Below are 22,193 nucleotides of genomic sequence, written 5' to 3'. Positions count from 1 at the left end.
ATTACTTTTATACTTTAAATAGTTTGAAAAACTGAACTTTTACACTTTTACTTGAGTAAAAAGCTTCAGTTGATACTCTAACTTCTACAAAAGTGTTTTTAAACAATAGGATTTATACTTCTTGAGTAATAAACATTAATACTTATGACACCCTTCCTTATGTGTGCTAGCTTATAATGTCGCCAAATCCTTCACATTAGTTGGAATCCCTGAAAACGTGTAGCTGAAAATCTGTAAAGTCACAAAAGCTAGAAGAAGGTACTAAGTGGTTCTAAGCCCCGACTAATATTTTGATATCTTTAGTTATATCTCTGTGTTTTCAGTATGATTTAGGTCTGATTGAGATGATAAAATGTTTCTGTGTTAATTCGACCATCTGGTCACGATCATCCTGCTGAAACATGATACTGATCCAGATTTCTTGAAAAGGCTTTTGTAATGTTGTGGGGTAATAATGGTTAAGTGTTACAGCTTGTCTAAGCTGGGATGGCTCAACTCAAGCATTACTTATTATTCTCTTATGATTGTGTCAAATAGGGATTAAGGCCTTGTGTCCTTCACCACAACACATTTTTCCGCATGCCAGTAATTCTCCCCATAGGTCAGAGATCAGTACTTGGCCTTGGATCTGACCCACTTTCTGTTCCTGCAGTCACATGACGGGGGCCTTCTTTCTACACTAGAACCTTCATTTTGTTTCTACTTGATGTGATAGGCAACAAAGTAGTACACAGCAGAATTAAATTATGCATGATTAAGATGTTATGTTTCTTTTTTTCCACAAATAATATAAAATGTTTACATTAGAGCTCCCTGTAGGTCAAACTGTTGTAGAACCAGCATTTGGTGCCGTTTCAGCTGCAGGTCTTCAGACCGGCGTATTCAAGTAAAGCACTTGAAGTAGTCTACTTTTGAACCTTCAGCAAAAGTGGATTGATATTTCTTGTATTTTTTTGGGTGATATTCTCAATGATGAATTTAGAGCTTCCTTAATTGAACATCTTCGGTGACATGTGTTTCTTTGTCTATTAATAGCCGAAAGAAACATCCTGCAAGGTTTTACTCCAAAATAGTTTTGAATTTATCTGGCTTGGCTAAATTCCTCAACCACTCATAGATGGTTATTGTTTTTTTGTTTTGTTTTTTTTTTTTGCTGCTGATACGTAACTATATGCTATTATTATGTAAGAAAAATCTAGCTTTTTTCAGACCCACAGTGATGGAAAAATGCACATTATTACCCACCTTTGTTTCTACCATCTTGGTTTGAATTAATATTACCTTAAAAATAAAGATGACCTAATATTTTTCTCCACAGCTTAATAATTTTTTTCTCCTGTTTTTGTCTAAATATTGCATATTTTAATTATTGCAGGAGCTGTTGGAATGAAAAAAAAAAATAATGAAAGAAGTATTTGGGAAAAAATAACATTTGATTTTCCTATTTTGTACTGTTGTTCCTAAAGGCTTGGATATCTTTGCTGATATTTTTGCCCATTCTTCTTTGGATGTAAAGCATCTCAAAACATTACTTTTGCTGTAGGTTTTATAAAATGGATTTTGACTGTGCCATTTTACACATGCTTTGATCTAAACATCTCTGTAACTGCCTGAAAGTTGGCGTTCTTAAATTTTATTTCAAATATATATTCGTTTATATTAAGGCCAGCTTCCTAGTACCTCTTGAAGAAAAGTATCCTCACATCATAATGCTCCCACCACCATATTTCACAGGATTAGGTGTGGTCAAGGTTATGTGAGTGTTAGTTTTCTTCCTCATGTTTTGGATGTCCAGTTTTGGTCCCTTTGACCAGATCCCCTACCAGATGGGTTTTGTGTCTCTCGAATGGTTTGAGAAAGGGGGGGGTGCTGAAATAAATCTGTTACTGTTGATGTAAATGCACCAAGTAAAATTGAGCTATCTGTCTGTAAAAGTCGCAAGAATGTTAAAAGATCAACCATCGAAAGAACCTATGAGCAGAAAAGGAGATAAATACTCAGGGCCCAAAGCTGCCAAACCCAAAGCCTCAGGAGTTGAAGGATCAAGGAAGAAAGGTTATATTTTAAAATAATTGGATGTTGTCCCCTGATGAGGGTATACAATATTGAGAGGTCAGGAAGGAGGGACACGCACAGGTGCCTAGCATTACCCTGTGGCCCTTCGCCAGCAATGTAGACCTCAAGGGCCAAGAGGCCAACTTGGAAGAAACCCAACCCCCTAGGACGTTACCTGAGCACCCACACTGACAACAATCAACCAAGGCAGGCAGCCTCCTAGTTGCGACCCCTATGGCACCATCAGAGACCCCCAGACCACCCACATGATCCCAGTCCCTGTTGAGGTCTGCTGCTGTAGTTCGGTGACAGTGTCATCACTGTTTTCAAAATTTAGGTTTTAAAAAGGCCAGGCCAAGGCAAATCTCCTAGAGCCCCGGGGCAACTATGGGGCGCCCCGAAAAAATTGTTTGGGTTGGTTTGCATTTATAATGATTTCTATATAAATATAGTAACAAACACACAATATCATGGTGAGGAGATTCAGTTTGGCATCAAAATATCTTCAATCATGTAGAAACTATTACTTATGTGGGAAATAAAAAAATAAAAGATTGGTCTGGGACCAGATTGATACAAAGACAAGGAAGGACCTGCTTCAATTTAATACTGAGAAATTGAAGTTTTTAAACCAAGGATGATCAACTTTGTTTATTTGTCAACTTTATATTGATCATTTATATTCATCAAAGCTATAATTTTTTTCCTTGCACTTCAGGTTATTTTTTTATATTTTTGAAGTTGGTATAAAACACATGATACTTTTACCATAAACAAACTGTAAACTAGTTTAACGTATTACATTTAGTCACACTAGATGATAGAAAAAATAGAATAGAAATAAAATACTGTAAACATAACTGAGCTGCAATGAGTTTATAGTAGGTGTGTAAAAGATCTGATCATCGGATTGTTGATCACAGTGATCCATATTGTTGGCAGAAATGGAAAGCTCTAAAATCCAATTTTGTTTGGGTTTTTAAAGGGACCTATTACATAATCACTGATTTTAAACTCTAGGATTTAAAAGGGGTATATATGTTTTGTTGTTATTTTTGGGGGCACCTTTTGTGAGAATAAAACAGAGATTGTTTTATCACATAGTAAACAGGACTGTTTGGCAAGCTTTCAGTCATATTTCTTGCTGTGTTTAGACATCAGCGGTAACAAATGCAATTGGCCTGGTAGGTGGGATTGCTCATGATGGGATAAGGTAAGCTTTTACTTTGGCCTCTGCTCAAACAAATTGTCCTGATGCGATTTGGGAAAGGAAAGCAGTATGTTGATATACTTACAGAGTTACATCCAGCCTCAAGCCTCTCTGCTGCAGTTTTGGCAAGCTGCCTGTTTTAAACTTTCGCCTTGAGCTGCTCTCAGAGAGCAAACTCCGCTCTGACATCTTCATTGCTTTTAGTGTATCTTTAAAATCAGCGATACTTCCTGCACAGTCCTCAAAAATAACGAAATGAGTTTCAAGTATAATTCATATCTGGATAACATGTATGAAAGCACATCCATGTTTTCTGACTGTGCTTATCTTATTGTTTACATGAGTTTATTTTAATAAGCTGCTCCAATTGAAAGGCTTGCAAGTCAATATGAAAGCTTCACATATTCCCAGACAGGCATCTGTTTTCATCTACATCAGAAATTTAATTTGATTTGCTTTTACATTACTGAATAAAATGGCAGACATGTCCCAGAAGAAAGTTTCCAGCTTAGATCTTACTCAGGTGATTAAGGAAGAGGTGACAGATTACATGTGAATGTTAACAAAATTAAACTTGGGAGTTATGTATCCATCCATCGTCAGTCAATTGATCAATCCACCAATCACGCTGGAGCTGTTTGCTCGTTCACCTTTGGAGTCTAACCTCTTTGCACTTGGTAAGTGGGAATAAAGCTGATTGTAACATCTGGAAATCTGACTTTAAAAAAAAAGAGAAAATAGTGATTTACGAGCCTCACAGCGAGCTGTACAGTGTCACAGTGGGTAGCACTGCTGCCTTGCAGCAAGAAAGTTTTGGATTTGATTCCTGCTTGGGGTCTTTCTGCATAAACTGGGGCGACAGTGGCGTTGGATGTAGGAGTTTGCCCTGAAATTGAAGGGTTGACGGTTCAAGCCCCGACTCCGACTTTCATTGTCGTTGTGTCCTTGGGCAAGACACTTCACCTGCATTGCGTACTGATGGTGGTCAGAGGGCCCGGTGGCGCCAGTGTACGGCAGCCCCGCTTCTGTCAGTGAGCCCCAGGGCAGCTGTGGCTACAATGTAGCTTGCCACCATCAGTGTGTGAGTGTGAATGAATGTAGTGTAGAGCGCTTTGGTCAAGTCTCCTGACTTGAATAAAGGCGCTTTATAAGTACATGCCATTTACCATAAAATGTGCATGTTCTCTCTAGGTACTCTTGCTTCCTCCCAGAGTCCAAAAACATGACTGTTAGGTTAATTGACCTCTCTAAATTCTCCTTAGGTGAGTGTGAGTGTGAATGGTTGTTTGTCCAGTTTGTCTCTATGTTCCCCTGCGATGGACTGGCAACCTGTCCAGGGTGTACCCCGCCTGGAGATAGGCACTAGCACCCCTCGTGACCCCAGCTGGGATAAGCCTGACAGAAAATGGATGGAGGGTTGGATAGCCTCACAGCATGATGCTGCCACCACATCATGTTTACCACTTTGTCTAATGCAACACTCAGGAAAGCTGTAGGCAACAATAAAGACCTTTTATAGCTCAGAGGGTAGGTTTCTTTGTTATTGGTGGGTTCAAGTGCTGCTCCACTCTGTCTGTCTTTGTCGTTTAAGTCCTTGTTCAAGACACTTCACCTGCCTTGGCTGCTGTTGGAGATTATAAAACCTGGTGGTGCCGATTAATGACAGATTAATTAATCTAATTTTGCACCAAAGCAGCTTTGTTTACGCCGTAGCTTGCTAATATCAGCATGTGAAGAACTGATTGTGGTGTGAAGCTCTTTGGACTCTTTGGATTTGAAAAAGTGCCATATAATTAGAGGCCATTAAACAACAGGATACATCAGTCTCATTTCCTTCAGCTCATCACTGACATGGAATAATTGAAATCTCCTTTTATTTGTTTTCTCAAAATGTTGCACAGCTACTGTAAAAATAATATCAACAAAACAACATGGAACCAGTCACAGTGTATGATAGTAACAATAATCATGACTTCACAAAGCCTGGCGGTACAGTACCTCACCACATGCATTTTCCGGCATTGCTGTGCATACACAGAAACACAAACCGACACAACAGTCACAGCAGTTATAACAGTGTTTCATCATAGTTCATGGCACAGTTCGTCATACATTCAGTAATAAGATATACTCTGCAGGGGGTGCTACTTTAAGACACCAGCTAGGCCAATTAATGCAAATGGGACTAACAAAACAACGCTTGACAAAACTGGTGTATTTTCACACCATTACACATGCAGGCATGATGATTTTAACAGTCCGAGCTCTAAGAAGGTCTTCCTTGGCACTGCAACTCGTACAATAGCTTATTGAAAATGTCAGCTTATATCATCACGGTCATATGCAGCACGCATCACTACATCTACGCAGTTAAGGATATTGATGAGTTTCTCTGTTGCTTTATAAGACAAAAAAAAAAACTGGATAAAGAGGTATTAGATACAGTAATGACCTTAGAACAGACAGGAATTTATATTTCCTCCCAGCTAGCAGCTACAGATACTTCCAGTTCTGCACGGTTCTGTGCAATGAATGAAACATTAAGAGCTTTAACAGTTTCAAGCCTTCACATCTTTTTATTTTTGCTTCTAAGCACAGGGGAGGAGTTTAATTAAATGCAAGGTTGGATATTATGTGTCAAAGTATTTGTTTGAGTTACCTGTGTGAGGCAGAGTACACCCAAAGCCATTTTCTGAACAGAAAACACAGCGAGGCATGTGTGGAGCTACACCTGTTCCTGAGTATGTCTTTAAATTTCTGCTCAGTCTTATTAAGTTTTTATATATACTGAAGTCAAACTCTGAAGCTTTGGGCCTTATAACTTAGTTATGTATGTTGAAACAGTTGTGTGTATATATATATATATATATATATATATATATATATATATATATATATATATATACATTAGGGCTGAAAAAATCTATAAGATTAATCATGATTAATCGATTATTGTCTTATAATTGTCAACTAATTTAGCAATTGATTAATCGTTGACTGGAGTATAGAGACTATAAAATGTGCCCTTAGCTGACAGACAACCCACCTTGAGCAGCGCTTATACCAATATTCTAAAAACAAAAAAAAGTAAACATTTTGCATTTAAGAAAAAAATCTTCTTTTTGTGTCAATCTCCACTATCAGAACTCATTAAATGGAAAAGCATTAGTTTCATATGGTTTAATTTTGCAAAAAAGTCTTCTCTAAGGAACCATTGCCTACTGATTAATAATTGATTAATCAAAAAAAGTAACCGACAGGTTAATTCAATTTGCTAAATAATCCTTAGTTGCAGCCCTAATATATATATATATATATATTCTTTTTTTTATGTTTATATTTAAATATACAACTAAGGTAAACTTTAGGGTGGGTCCAGTTGCAGATTTTGACACTGCTGTTGTGATACGTTAAGCTAAATGTCTTTTTTGCTGTTATTCACCGTACAGCAGAATATGTCCAACTGCCTCTCCTTCTTGTTCTGTAATGTTTTCTAACAGTAACCAGGTCAGGATGAATGCACTTTAGAGTCAGCTGCTGCTTCTCTGGAACACTTGGAGCATTTGGTTCTGGTCCGGTGTGGCATGGTGAGGAAGCCTGTTGAAGTCCTGCTTCTTAAGACAGAGTGCAGCTGTCCTGCATGTTTCCCACATACAGATTTTGGGCCTCCATAGCAGGGAGGCATCTCCACAGAAAAACAGATGATTTGTGTGTGCCTTTGTACAGATATGTCATTTTTTTGTCCTTTTACTGCAGAACATCTGTTGCTTTGCTTTCTTGGAAATCTGTTGATTTCCAAGAAGTTTTCCTTTTCTTGTATCTGTTGTGTGCATGAAAACAGTTGCATCGTGTGTAAAGCAGCAGCGAACAAAGGATCCAGCCGCTATATCCAGACTCTTCCTCAAGTAAAAAACTTGCAGTTTGTAGAGTCAATAACACAGTAAGGTGTGCACTTGAGGAAACCATAAGACCTATAAATGTAGGAGAAAAGTTCCAGATTATTGTCATTTATCAAACAACAATATGGTATCAAAAACAAAGTACAGTTCATAATTTTTTTTACTTGTACTTTGTGTTCACACTCTCATCAAAGTGCTTTCCAGCATTATTTCTTTAGCCCTAAGTTAAGTTTTTCTTTGGACTTTGGTGGCTTTTATGCACTTTGTTAAGTTGAATCTGACAATAACAGCCCTGATTTACTTATAAATGAGTAAATGTCTGCCCCCAAAATCAATATTTTGTGTAGATGAACAGTCTATGAAAGTGGTAGTTGTAGTGGTAGCAACAAGAAAAAAAAGGTCACCTTCTAAGTTAACAATTTTTGTTGGGTAAAAATGCTTAAACATGCTTATCCCAAGCTGCCCCTAACCTTAGTTTCTGGAAAGAAACTGATCTGAACTGCAGCTGTTAAGCAGGGAGAGCTTGACGTTGTAAGTTTTGTTCAACAGAGGAAAGGAGTCCGTGGTTTTGGAGAAAACAGACCATCATGACATACAGCAGCTCCAAATGATCGCAGATGCATTGAGGAGGTGAGTAGGCATGAGTCGGCAGTAAAGTGCGCATTGCAGACCAAGCGAGGATAGTGGATGACATGGGAGGGAGCTGTGAATAGAAAACTCTTGGAGGGAGGTTTTAGGCATGGAAGCATTTCACCCCAGCTTAATCTTTCAGGCAATGTATAAAATAAGCCATCTCCATCTAATCACAATCAATAATATGGAGAATATCCCACATGCTCCCTTTGCTTTTATCCTGCAACCCTGAGATACTGTGGGGGGCTGTACGACGCTTGCAAGGCCGCTTCCCTTAGTGGCACAACTTTGTTCTGAAGCCCCTGTTAGCTGCGCTGGAGTTGAGATGGATTAAGATCAATGTCCTTCATCCTCCATCAAGCCATGCTGGATCTGTGAAAGGATTCAATCAGGAGGGTGCAAAGCCAGCCAAAGGCCAGCTCAAAGCAACAAGAAACTGGGGGATGACAGCAGATGGGAAGATCGGCAATACAGATCTAGGACACGATATCATGCTCTGGTCCTCCTCAATAAACTCTGTACATTGTAGAGCTCAAAGTTCCTTGGGAGGAGGATTTGGAGGAAACCTTATAAAAGCAACAGCCTTAAGTACTCCAAGCTTGGCCAATGAAGGCACTTTTTTAACTTTAAAAGTCTTGGGATACAAGCTCTAGACCCTATCCAGTTCACTTGTTGTTCAGAGATGCAATCTGTCTAGTTCAAGTAAACCTGAACTATTCTAGATAGGTTATGTGTCTATACAAAAAGGAACCTGATAGAATCATGTTATATACACCAAGTGTCCCTCCTGATAGTGTTTACATAGTACTTTTTGAGTATAAAATAGAGTTTTAGCACTGGAAACCACGAGCAGACATAAGCAGATGTGTGCAGCATCTACTGGTAGTACAGTGGAAATATCAGAAAGCTGGACGGAGACGACTGATGCAACAATGAAATAGAGCCTGACTGCAGAGTCCTGCATGGGTCTGATTTTTCAAAATTGTATCCAACCTGACCCTGGCCATGACTGCACATACCCATAAATAATAAAGTGCGACCCAAGCCATGATCACGAAGTGTATACACAGCCATCAATAATAACAGAGACAGTATAAAACATTTCCCCACGCTCACATCCAGTAGGCGCTGGGCTCACAGATTAACGACTGTAAATTGGCAAAAGTAAGAAGGTTTGCCTCATTGCTTAAAAAAAATACTGTCATCTGCATATATAAATGAGTTTCACTGATACTGTAATTCTATGATACCCGCATTTTGTTAATTTATACCCGGGCCCCCATCTATGAAATAGTATGGGGCTTTTTCTACCCGTAGATGTAGGTTTTCTACGGATACCCTCTGCTCTGCCTGACTGACCCAGACCATCCTGTAATGCCTGACAGTGAAATGACAGCTCAGCGCAATCGAAGACCAAAGTATTTTAATAAAATAAAGCGTTCAACACTAAGTTCTAGCGAATCTTCCCAATAGCCTTTTATTAAACTTTAAGAAAAAAGAAAATTGACATTTCTATCAGAATCAAACTGGGGCACAGCAAGGTGAGAAATATTTACATTAATAAATAGTCATAAGCTTAAACTGTTTAACCACTTGATGCCCTTTGTTTCAAATATGCAAAAAGCCATTTGTATTGCTACACAGCCAAAATAGCATGTGCATTCCCTCAGTGCCAGTAATTACACATTCAGTGTGGACCTAGGAACCTTTAGCAAGGTGTTGTTTCATTACTGGTGTAAATGTTGTCACAAATTTAACATATTTCTATTTATTTTGAAATAATACAAAATTTGGACATTTCAAACTACAAGTTAAAGGGAAACATTTTTTTTATATATTTGGGTATCAAGAGGTTAATTGGAATGAACACAACATAAACATTTTAAAATGCTATTTTTCGGTATGGACATTTTTAATTGAGCAATGAATTTAATCTGATCTCTGGGTTCTAGCAGCTGTGACAAAAAACTGCCCCAAGAGTCAATAACTCTATTTATAATGTTGTTTGTAGTTAGACTGTACAGAGTGTGAATAGCATTACTTCCATGCTATCAGTATTAATAAGGATGTTTACCAAAGCATCCATCAGCTCAAAGTACTATTTGAGTTCATCTTGGAATCAAATATATATGTATTTTTTTGCATTTCTTCATTCTGGATATTTCTTGAATTTCACAACTTCGCTGGGAGGGGCTAACTCCCTTGACCCTGTTACTTCATATTTATCTCCTGCGTACAGTTTTGTACTTTCAGTCACTGGGCTTTATATACTAACCCGTTAAGAAAAAAAATGGTCAAACACAAATATAACAAATAATACGGCAGCAGGACATGGTAATCTTTTTGAAAAAACTCATATGCATCCAGAGTGAGCTACTGGCATATAGATGAAAACATATCATAAAACTTGACCCTTTATGTGTTGATTTTTTAAATGAATAATTTACAATGAACACAAGTTAGGTGTCCTTAAAAAAACAATTTTTTAAAGTCAGCTTTAAGAACGCAGAAGTTTTTGGTGAAAAGCATCAAAATCCAAAGAAACACCTTGGAAAACCGTAAAGAAACGTAAAGAAATACTGATCCAGATCTATTAGAAAAAAATTCTTGTATTGGCCACAAAATGTAAATTAAAGCTTCCTAACTGGATTCTGCTGCACAGTGCTGTGGACCACAGCTATGTTTTATTATACTCACCCTGGAAGATATGAGTTGCATGTTTGGTATCCAAAGTCTTTTCCATCACACTCTTCAACCCCATCATAGCGGTATCCGTCTCCACAGTAAGCATGTTTACACTCTACAGTAAGATGAGACAACAGGCGTGTAGAGGTCAGGTTCTACGGACACATCAATGTACAACTGAGGAGCCTGTTTAAGACCTTTTTAAGTAGACTTACTGACACAGCCATCTGTAACAACTCTGTTCCGGTCGTCACACTCCTCCCCGTTGCTGATCTGCACTATCCCATCACCGCAGTAACCCTCATCATCTGGTGCATTTTCCATGGACTGGAAGGGCGTCATCTGGAACGGAAAAAAAGTCTTTTGCAGAATTTTTGTGAGTCGAACCACATTCTGTGAGCTCAGAGAGGAAACATTTGGAGAAAATGTCTGCATTTACAGATACCTGGATTGGCAGCCAGCCATCAATGTCTTTAAAATAGAGGGATCTCTGGTCTTTTCGGAATGCAAGGGCATTGTCAGTGTGAAGCCGATCCAGTTCTTCCTCATTACTCACCACGAATATCTGAAATGAAACAAAAAAGGTGGTGTACTCACAGGTTTTCTAAATTTCATGCAGTTTCATTGTTGAGTTCAAGCACTAGATAACTTAATCATGAACAAGTGTATATCCAAGACATGAGTATGTTTAAATCCCAAATGCACACTCCTTTAGAAATAATATAATGCAATTAATGACTAAATATTTAGATAGAAAACAGGTATATCTGCAATGTATTACAGTACTTTGCAAAAACCGTTAATCACTTTTTTTACACATTGTCTGGGTGCAACCTCTACCTCACATCTTATTTTAGTGATTTTATGTGACCAACCAGCAGGGTATTCAATTGACGTGTGAAAATAATGAAACATGTCTTTTGCATTTTTTGCAGGTAAAAATAAAAAAAAATGCCTTAAAGGCATTTTAGTATAGGCCCCTTTACTCTGAAAGAACCAAAAAAGTAAAAAAAGAAAAAAAAAAAGAAAAAAGAAGCCACTAGGATGGTTTTTCAACATTTTCATTTGAAAAAAGCTTCCTGCATCGGAAGCGAAACATCTTCAAACTTGAAAAACAACATCCATTTTTTTTTTTTTTTTTTTTTTTTTTTTTACTTTTTCAATTTTTTTTGGAATGACTATGACCTGGTTGACTGAGAAACTTCACCAGCATACTCTGAAAGTATTTAGTAAAATTTAGTGCCTCAAGGAAAACACTGCAGATTATATTGAGTGCAGCATTTCCATGATAATGCATGGTGAAGGCTGCATCATACTGTGTGGATGCTTCTTCAGCAGGGAGAAGGAGCAGAATTGAGCTTAATGCAGGGTAATGCAACAAGAAAATTAGTTAGAGGCTGTAAAAGGCATAAGAGTGGAGCAAAGGTTAACCTTCCAGTTCCATCTTTCTCTTAAAATCACACTAAAATACATTTTCAGGTACACATGCTTTTTAAAAGGCCTCTTTATATCTAAAGTGAATAATTTCTTAAAACATTCGACCAAATTTTTTTTAGATACTGTGCTTCAGTGGCAACAATTTTACTCACCACAGGCACTTTGGCATAGGTTCCTGTGTGGGGATAATCATCATACGGTGAAGCACTGAGGGAGCTGCAGCTACACTTCCCAGGGGGACCGGGTGGACCTCGAGCACCTTTTGTCCCAACCATATAGAGTCCTGTAAAAAAAAAAAAGAAGAGGTGTTTGATCTGCAGAGAAAAAACACATATGCACACAAGACTAGTTTCAAATAGAAACACGAGTTAATTAGGTTAAAAAAACATGGTTTCTGCATTTGGTGCACAGAAACATTTTGCTCTCTAAATCATCTAAAACAAACCCACCCGTGTATCATTCGTTCTTTCTATTTTCAATTGTCAATCAAAAAACAAAAAATAAAAAATTGACTGGTTATTTTGTTTTTTGTTTTTTATGGTTAAACCAAAAACGAAAAAAGGATTTGTTTTTCATATATCAATTCTAAGCTCAGATCAAGAATACGAAATGGAAAAACGCAGAATTTGATTTTAATATTTAATCGGTACAGTTTACGTGACCCGGAAATAGCTCTTTGCGAGGCAGTGGGGTGATGAAGTGGCTACCATGGCGACGCTAGAACGCTGTTTGTTGTTGCTAGTTAAAAGTACAGTGCACAGAAAAGTTTCAAGAAAAAAGTTATACCTGGAAAATCCTGCTGATTTTCTCCGTTGTCATGTCCTCCTCCTTAAGAGTCACACGCTTGGATCCTCGACCGTAACTGTCCATGGCTGATAGGTCCGACTGCCTTATCTGGTGCAGCTTGATCGAACGTGGTGGGGGTAAGCATAGATATCCATAATAAAGCCTTTATTATGGATATCTATGGGGGTAAGCCAATTGTTTTTTTTAGCTAAAGCTCCACCAAACTTCCGGGTCACGTAAACTGTACCGATTAAATATTAAAATCAAACTCTGCGTTGCTGTCCGTTTTTCCATTTCGTATTCTAGATCTGAGCTTAGAATTGATATATGAAAAACAAATCCTTTTTTCGTTTTTGGTTTAACCATAAAAAACAAAATAACCAGTCAATTTTTTATTTTTTGTTTTTTGATTGACAATTGAAAATAGAAAGAACGAATGATACACGGATTGGAGAGCAGGGATGAGGACGTGATTTCAATAAATGTCACTATGATTATGCGGTGACATAATATTTTCTAAGCTGTGGGGGACGTCTGCCATGTGTAAACTTACTTTAGCCACACGATGTCATCATCACATCCTCAAGTTTCAGCTAGAGAGATCTGATTTCTTTGCTGCTATATACGAGTTCTGGGGATACATCGTTTATTGCTCTGTTCTTTGCTGTCTGTTTCTAATTGCACTCTGTCTTTAATCCCTTTTTCAGCAGAAAAGAAAAAAAAACAGAACTAAAAAACTTCCTTTGACATAAATGTTGTGTAAATTCATTGAGATACATGTTAATTCAAGAGAGATTTGAATCTGCTGGCAAAAATACCTGCGGCAGGTAAACCAGGAGGTCCAGGGTGACCAGGAGATCCCTGTGGACCTGTAGGTCCAATTGGACCAATTTTTCCAGGGTCTCCTTTCTGTCCCTAAAACAGCAGTGGACAGATTTACAAAAAAAAATTTACATATGTTCAGAACTGTTGAGACAACTTTAAAAATGCATTGTCGCTAAAAAGCACATATAATAACCAAACTGCCATTGATTAATGTGTGACAAATGTTTTTGTCACCTCTAACAGAAACCTTTCTTTATTCCCTACACTGAAACATTTTTCTCTGTGTTTTATTTGTCTTTTCTTTCTGGTATCTGTGTGCAAACACAATATCTTCTTCTTTTTTATTAAGTCTTCACCTGTTTTCCTCTTTTTCCAGGACGGCCTGTAGGTCCTCTGTTTCCTGAGATCCCAGGCTCTCCTTTTGGACCCATTTCACCCTTCAAAACAAATCATATATGCATAAAAATATATATATTTTTCTAATTAGTCAAATATTCAAAGCTAAACTCCTAAGAGAACAAGGTGTAAACCTCTGCTTGTTAGAATACCTTTTGTCCTAGCATTCCTGGGAAGCCAGTGGCACCCTGATGATAGGGGGCGGAAGGAACCATGAACTCTTATTTCATACAGAAGATGGATGCAAATCTATACTGATTAATTTTACTCACCTTGTCTCCTTTAAGACCAAGCTCACCACGATCACCTCGAGAACCCTAAAGGAGAAGAAACAATCTTAGATGGCTTAAAATCTCCTGAGTGAAAAATAACTAAACTCCTTTCTTACCTTTTCCCCTTTGTATCCAGGTAAACCCTGGGATTAAAGGCATTTAAAATAATGAGGTAACAATGAACAGAAATGGGAAAATAAGCAACAATGTGTGGTTGATATGCAGATCATACCCTTGGCCCCATTGGTCCTCTAGATCCAGGCAAACCCATCAAACCCGGGTCACCTTTCCCACCCTGAAAACATGAAGAAGTCTCATTTTTGAAAGCACGTCCACATCTACTATTCAATCAAACTTTCAAAGCTTTTCTCTGTACTTCCCATGTTATTTACAGCAATGCAAAAGTATTCATATCCCAGTTTGGAGAAGAAAAGTTACACCGCATTTCATAGACTGGATGTTGGTGTTGTGGAGGTTAGTTTGCTTCTACTGATAGCGTGCGGACCAAAAAGTTTCAGCTTTGTCTGACCAGAGCAGCTTCCATATGTTTGCTGTGTAAGCTACTTGCTTTGTGGCAAACCAACCTTTTTAAGGCTTTCTTCTTGTTTGTCCTCCAACAAGAACAGTGTTGTAGGATAATATATGTCCTGTCAGCATATTTTTGCACCAGATCTGTGGACCTCTGCAGCCCCTCCAAAGACACTATGGGCCTCTTACAAGGTATAACGTTTGTAGGTTTGCAAATTGGGCTACACCTTTCCATTTACAGAATATATGTTTGAACTTCTCTGTGTTGAAAGCCCAAAAGGGGTTATTGTGATACAGTTGAATAGTCATTTGTCTTGTCTTCTGAAAGGTGTGGGTTTGACTCCACTCCTTCTCTAAGTGTTCCCCTGGGTAAGGCATTAAAATCCTAAAATTTGTGTTTTTCTGGGTATGAGTTAATGGAAAAGAGGTAATGAAGACTGCTTTAAGTTGTTAGTAATTCTAAGAAATTCTATATAAATTCACTATTTGGTTTTTAGTCCTAATTTTGTTTAGAATTCATCAACATCTTAATTCCAAATCTGTCCGTTTTGCAACTTGATTTTAACTATTCTTTTTCTTTACCAATTTTTAAAACCGTTTTCCCTATTTTTCACAGTTAAGCGCTATTTTTTCCTCATTATTACAACAAAATGTGAATAACTTCAAGAGATATGCCTACTTTTGCAAGCAGCTGAATAAATGATATAATGTCTTATAAGGTCTGACTTACTCACTTTGTCCCCAGGTGGTCCTGGCAATCCTGCCGGTCCCTGTTTCCCTGGAAGCCCAGGAGGCCCTGTACGACCCTGATGTGACACATGATCTTTATAAATCTATAAAATCAGGACTTTTAATGCTGCTTTGCTTTAAAGGTTTGAAAAAAAAAAAAACACTGAGAGAGAAAGAGGTCTATTAACATCATTGGATTGACAGGCAGCACATCTGTCCAGCCCTGCTGCACATGTAGAGGCAGAATAGCCTTAACAAGCACTGTCACTTTGCTCTCTCTAATTAAATGATGGCTGTATATAGAACCGAGATTCTTTGCTTGTTGGGAATAAAATGATTAATGATCTGGCTGAAGCACTAAGCTAAATTGCACTGCAGTGCTGCAAACCTGCTCAGTAAGGGGCTGCACTTACTGCTCCACCACAACAGCAACATTTCAAAGCTTCTGCTTTGAAATGTTGCTTTTGTGGTGGAGCAGTTCTGCTTTGTAAGAAAACAACAAACAAAACAACATCCTAATTTTTCCTTAAAACTCTGCATTTCTTCAAGCTAGGTGGTGAATCACGAAGCTGCTTGTTGAATCTGCCACTGTGCATTAGTTAGGCAGTTAGCCTCAGCTGCCATGCATCCTCTGCACCCTGACAGCCTGCCTGCTCTGCCTCCTATCAAGGTTGTTCTTGCACTCAGTTGCTCTCTTGATGTAAGCTTGCTTGCACGCAAGGCAGGGGATGCTTTGTATCTCATTTTTGAGGAAATCCACTTACAGCAGCAAAGCATACGGCATGATTAATGGGGAGTCTCACCTTTTGCCCAGGTCTTCCGATTTCTCCCTGACAACAGGATGTGAAGGAGGGGACAAGGACAGAAGGCACTTAATGGACTTCCCAAAAGCATTTTTCAGTCATGTGCAAAAGGTCGATTAAATCTTTGTTTTCAAGAATAATGACAAGATAAGGGAATCCAATAACTTGCTTACTTTTTCTCCTTTAGGTCCTCTCATCCCAGGAAATCCAGGGGGACCCTTGTTAACATAAGAAACCACAAAATAATTGGTTATAAATCATATAGATAGTCATCTAAATTAGTTTTACTGTCCGCAACATGCTTCTTGGAGAGCAGAGCTGCAGTTTTAATTAGCCGAAGGCTGGCTGGTCTCTAATGATTCAAAAAGTGCCTCATGGGTCTTTTGATAGACTGAATTGCAGACTAGTTTGTGGTGTAAGCAGAAGCCTAAACAATCGTCTGAGGTAAGCTGCCTTTTACTTACTGAAATTCTAATTTCTCAACAGCACTGGTCTGGCCAACAACTGCAGCAAAAATGTTTTTATATCCCTCGTGATTTGAAAACACAAAGGCATGGGTTGGTAATCCCTGGAATTTACGCAGCACCACACGTCTTTCCAGCTCCTCTGACAGTTTCTGAGAACGAAGCGTGGCACACTGGCCAGCAGTGGAAAAAGGTTATTTATGTCACAGCTAAATGTGGAGCGTTAATAGACTGTTGTGCTAGAAGGGCCAGAGAAATCCCCATCCCACCCTGCAGGAACTATCAAGTTGGAGAGGAAATTGGGGCAATATGGGACATGAAGTGGTTGTTTGGTAAAGCCACATAATTGATCATGTCTTAAGTAGGATGAGGTAGATTTCTTGGAAATGTTTAATGGCAATGACGAGGTCCAGAAGATTTGGTTATTTACCTGAGGTCCAGGCGGTCCAGCAGGGCCGGGAGGTCCCTGGACACAGGTAGAACCTTTACTCTTATGACCAGACTCACTGCCATGATGGGAGCTTTCCTCTTCCTGTAAAATATGAGTTTCGCTGAATTAACATAACCTAAACAAAAGGCCAGGAGAACTGTGGGATCAAATAGTGCTAACAACCTGCCCAGCAAGGGGCAAAAGAAACACATGGATCCATATGACTTTAATCATATAAACAACTTGATATTCCACAATAGAAAGTCACATGACTCACAAGCGTGTGGCGGCGCCAAAGTGAAGGGGGTGGAGGAAAGAGTGGGGGTGGTGGAGGACTCAGTAAACAGCACGGGTTAAATCTCTTCTGGTGCTCCGGGGATCTGAGAGCTGAGCACAGCGTACATGGAGTCACAAATTACACCAGAGGTTAAAAAGTTCTCAAAATCTGTCAAGTTCATGTGCTTTTCTAAACGTTACGCCAACAACCAACCTCACTGATATCAGCCGTCGTTTTTTCCTACCAGATCTTCTTCCCACTGGTCAGACATTTTCTTACACATCAGCAACATTTTACTGCTAACTGAAAAAAATAATCTGAACAGCGGCAATTTGTGCTACTTAGTGACTCTTCTGTCCAACTAGTTGGAGCAGAATTCCTGCAGGTTAACCAGAGGGATCAATAAGTTGCACAAATTTTCAATCTATGGTTTTTGGCATATTTGCCAACAAGACCAAACAAGTGGACAAATATGTGATGTTAGTCAGTAATTCTAGAATTATAGCCACTATTAAACTACTGACACTATACAGACAACTAGTTTGTCCAGAAATGTCACTACTCCAAGAAAAAGCGCACTAGGTGACTAATTTGAGTCTTGAGTAGACCATCAATTTCTAGAGCCCTAAAAAATGTCTACTAGTGAGCTAGTGCACTAAAATGTGGACACTAGTTTAAGGGAAACATTTTTAACTGCAGTTATTCAATGGCTAGTCAAAAGCAAAAATAAAAAGTCAGCTATTCCTGGCTGGCATATGTCTGACCTTAAATGTTGAAATGTGGATTAGATTTGGTTGAAACAATGTTGGTGGAAGTTTTAACTTTGAATAAATGTTAAAGCAACATTTAATATTAAATACCGGTACTTGTAAAAAAAAAAAAAAAAAAAAAAAAAAAGTTAGCAAAATACAAATCAAGGTTTAAATTTCAACTTAAATCAACATGCTATGCCTTTTATATTAATTTCTCATGTTTAATTTTTTACAGTATCTAATGTTTGGAAATGTATTGTCTCAAGCCATTCAGGATACAAATATAAGGTACCTTAAAATTGTCTATTTTGCAGCTTAAAATTTTCATTTGCACAAATTGCAAATAAGCCATTGAAACGTTGATTCATCTTTCAAAATCAACACATAATCCAAAATTGACTCCACCCATGACGTTTAAAAAGTGAATATACGCTGACATGCCAGCTGGGTTAGAGCTTAGCTTCAGTTAATCAACTCGTTCAAGCTCTTTATAAGCCGATATTGTGGTTAACAATATTTTACCTAATTGACTAAGAGTGCTCAAAAATAATACTAGTTGACATAACTGAAGCTATATTGGGTTACAACTACAAAATGTCAACTGCTTACCAAGTTGCATCAACTAGTACAGGTAAAAAATGCTTATAACTTGATAAGTAACGCTGAAATTGTATTAATATCAAAGCCTAGATGTGAACTGGCAAACTAGGTTAGCTAAATTCTAAATTTAAATGAGTCAAGTAGTTATCTTTACATTGATGTCTTCTTTTCAAATATTTTGTTGAATTCCTACTAATTAAGATTTAAGTGCTGTTTGGGGTTAATGCAAGGCTTGTGTTTGCTATTAGACGTTTGTTCATATTACTTTAGTTTAGAACTAACATAAACAAGCTTTTTCTACTAACGTCCACCTTAGAAACTTCATGCACAGTACAAGTAAATAACACAAAGCCAGGTGCCATACCATACATTTTAAAATCTTATCTTTTCGACAAGCTAGTCAACAACAAAATCTTATTAGTTAAATAACTGGCCTCAAAAACTCAAACATGTTTATTACATGAGTTTTTACCCTCAAGTTACCTCTTGATACTTGATTTTAATGAGTTCTTTTTTTTTTTTTTATCTAAAAAATTAACATTTGAGATGCGAGAGATTAGTTGTGCACCATATTTAGTCACTAGTATGATTCTTCTTTGGACAAAAGTCGTACTAGTTTGCAAAATGTTTTTTTTTCTGATTATGCACCAGTAATAGAATCCCACTCGTTACCTTTTGCAAATTTTAGGAAGAAATTAAACACCTAGATTGTTCGTTAGTAGAGGCAATATGACATGCTAAAGATTTTGCATCCATGCTATTGCACTGCTGGAGCTAAAATAAATCTACAACTTGGTAAGTTTAGGCTAAGAAAAGCTCTCCAGTTGACTAGTTGCATTGCTTTGGGTCTCCATGTTAACAAGATAATCAAACCTGAAATCTAGTAAACTAATGCGCCATCTTCTGGGTTGTTCTAGTCATCAAGAAGCCTTCTAGTCAGCACTACTATGGCAGCACATTCACTTGCTTGTTAAACTTCCACCCTGTCAGCTGTATATCAGTAGAATTACCAGTGTTTTTTTTAACTATTGCTGCCAAATATAGAGGTAATGTCAGCAAACGTCTAACTGCTGCAGAGTGGTTAAAAAGTGTGAACTGATCCTAAGTGTTTTGGTAAATATCTGACAAGAGGGTACAAGGTGCACAAGCAGCATAAGCAACATGAAAACAGGTGCTAAATATGAAATCATGACACCCAGATACAGATCTGAAGTGCCTCTCACAGACCGACTGAAGCTGCTCTCACTATTTATAGAGGCATTTACAGTCTACCTCAAGGGAAACAGGAAAATCAAAACAAGTCTTCATTATGATGAGGTCACTGTGAAACTCACAATCGGGGCTTTCAGAAGCTCACAGCACCTGTGTCATGCACACGCTGGTGCACCCAAACACTCACACAGCCTACATATGTGCATGTGTTTGAAATCCTCCTACCTGCTGGGAATGACAGGAAGCTTTCCAGAAATGAGGACTGAGCCAGGCAATAAGAAAACCACAGTGGCAGACACAGTCCAATTGTAAGAAGAGTCATGCTGTCACAGAGAGTTGCCCGACTTTATGTCTGAACCACAGCAGCCTTGAAACTCAGCCTTTTTCCCCCCTCAGCTCCTCTCCTCTCCGTCCTCTCCCTCTGCTCCCCTCCCACTCTGCCTGCTCCTTCTGTTGGTTTCCCTTACGCCTTCACAGGAGGGTACGCTGACCAATGCCCATTAAATCTTTCCTTCACATCAGTGTGCTCTAAAATTACAGGAGACAGCACACCAGCTGCCCTAGTGCCAATATTAGACCTCTACTACTGTAGGGGGGGTCTTATTGTTGTTTCCACTCCTCTGTAGGGAGTCGTAATAAAGACAAACACACAATCTGCTTCCCTACAAATAGAACAGCTAAATTATTAATAGTGTTACCTTTTTTCTTCTTCCTTTTTTTAATTACTTTCTTTTTTTTTGCAAGATAATGTTAATCTTAATTTAATGTAGTGTCACAAATTACAGACCTGCATTTATGAAATGTGTTGCTATGCTATTTAAAGTATTCCTCACATTACACGTTTTGAATTAGAATATTTAGTGTAGCCACAAATTTCTTAGTTTAGCAGCTGATTTAGTTCAATGTATTAGGGATGAAATGGTTGGAAGTTTGATTTACAAGTTTCAGCATTCATCTGTTTTTGCTTTTTTTTTTTTTGCCATATCTTAATGTGTAATCAAACAGTCCTTGGAATCAGACAAAGACAACCCAAGTTTACTGAAGGAATATATAATGTTGTAATAAGCGTGTGATTCTTTTGTTGTGCGCTGCAGACTTTCTATCCAGGTCCGTAAATTAGATCTCAAATGGTATTTTTATCAAGGGGATAATAAACTTTCAGACCGTTTAAAAAAAAGGTATCTATCTCCCTAGACTTCAGTATCAGTTGCTATCAGACATTTGCTACAATTTAATGTTTTATGTTTTTATTTTTGTATCAAGTTTTTTACTTTTCTGTTGAGGATTTGTCCTATGTCACCACATTTAAGATTTAAATCCTGAATCAGCTGGACAACTCCATAACTTAAATTTTGTTACCAAATCCTAACCTGTAGCAGGTCAGTTTTTGGAGAAATCAAGGTTCCATTATGTACAGGCGGACAACTAGGTCCTAAAACAGCATAAAAGCCCCAAACCATTTCATCACCATTACCATGTTTAACTATATGCATGTTCTTTTTTTTTCTAAAATGCTGTATTAGTTTAGTGTATTTTTAAAAAAGTTCCACTTTGTCTTCTCAGTCCACAAAACATTTCGCCAGAAGTCTTTATGGGCCATTTTGTAATTTTATTGGCTTGCAATTGTTTTGTCTTGAAAGTCTCCTATAGGGGGCATTCTTGTCTGGATTCCTTATTATTTTCATCATAAACCTTTATTGAAGGAAATTTGTTTAAAAGATAATTTTGTATCGTTTCTGTTTATTCTGTACCTCCCACACAGGTTGGATTAAACAAAACATGTAGAAAAAAAACGCAACTATATTTACACAGAGGGTCAGGTTGGCTAGGATAGATTTTTACTTATATTGCAAAAGCATCATTACAAAAACTGAATTTTAGATTTGCACATTATGGTCATACATTGTTTTATAATCTAAAACATTTAGATGTAGTTAAAGCAAAAAAAAACAAAAAAAAAACTGAAATCTGTAAGAAGAAAAATAATTTTTTCATAGCAGAGGTCCGTTTTAGTCTGGCAAACATCTAATCACAACTAAGCAACACCTGAAAGGCCAGGAGGGATTACTCCAAAAGAAAAAAAATCACAACTTTTAGTTAATTTATCTCCTTCAAAACAAAATTTGCAAGCTTAATGTGGTCTAGCTCATGTTCAGTCCAGCTAAGCAACATTTCTTTAAAGCTACAACTGCTGCATAAC

At 37.9% G+C, this 22,193-nt stretch overlaps 1 protein-coding gene across 1 annotated transcript; it reads right to left on the bottom strand.

The window, feature by feature from the left end:
- Positions 1-6,398: 6,398 nt before the first annotated feature.
- colq (collagen-like tail subunit (single strand of homotrimer) of asymmetric acetylcholinesterase) lies at positions 6,399-20,456 on the bottom strand. Its single transcript, XM_038269561.1, has 17 exons — positions 20,219-20,456; positions 17,430-17,539; positions 17,153-17,254; positions 16,432-16,476; positions 16,259-16,285; positions 15,461-15,532; positions 14,431-14,493; positions 14,315-14,341; positions 14,199-14,243; positions 14,079-14,114; positions 13,887-13,967; positions 13,524-13,620; positions 12,072-12,202; positions 10,928-11,047; positions 10,698-10,824; positions 10,495-10,597; positions 6,399-7,236 (listed from the first exon to the last, which is right to left on the bottom strand). The coding sequence occupies exons 1-17, from the start codon at positions 20,313-20,315 to the stop codon at positions 7,167-7,169; spliced, it is 1,353 nt and encodes a 450-aa protein (XP_038125489.1). The 5' UTR covers positions 20,316-20,456; the 3' UTR covers positions 6,399-7,166.
- Positions 20,457-22,193: the final 1,737 nt, after the last annotated feature.

This window comes from Cyprinodon tularosa, unplaced genomic scaffold (assembly GCF_016077235.1).
Source record: "Cyprinodon tularosa strain WSP-4 unplaced genomic scaffold, ASM1607723v1 ctg73, whole genome shotgun sequence".
Classification (NCBI taxonomy): Eukaryota; Metazoa; Chordata; class Actinopteri; order Cyprinodontiformes; family Cyprinodontidae; genus Cyprinodon; species Cyprinodon tularosa.
The sequence above is the reverse complement of the archived record's forward strand: the minus strand, read 5'-3'. Positions and strand labels throughout refer to the sequence as shown.

Excerpts from the sequence above, each read along its gene's own strand:
- colq (XM_038269561.1), bottom strand. The coding sequence starts at position 20,315 with ATGACTCTTCTTACAATTGGACTGTGTCTGCCACTGTGGTTTTCTTAT. Across the intron at positions 17,255-17,429 it reads TTTGGCGCCGCCACACGCTT|GAAGAGGAAAGCTCCCATCA; the intron begins GTGAGTCATGTG and ends CATATTTTACAG. Across the intron at positions 11,048-12,071 it reads CCTATGCCAAAGTGCCTGTG|ATATTCGTGGTGAGTAATGA; the intron begins GTGAGTAAAATT and ends GTTTCATTTCAG.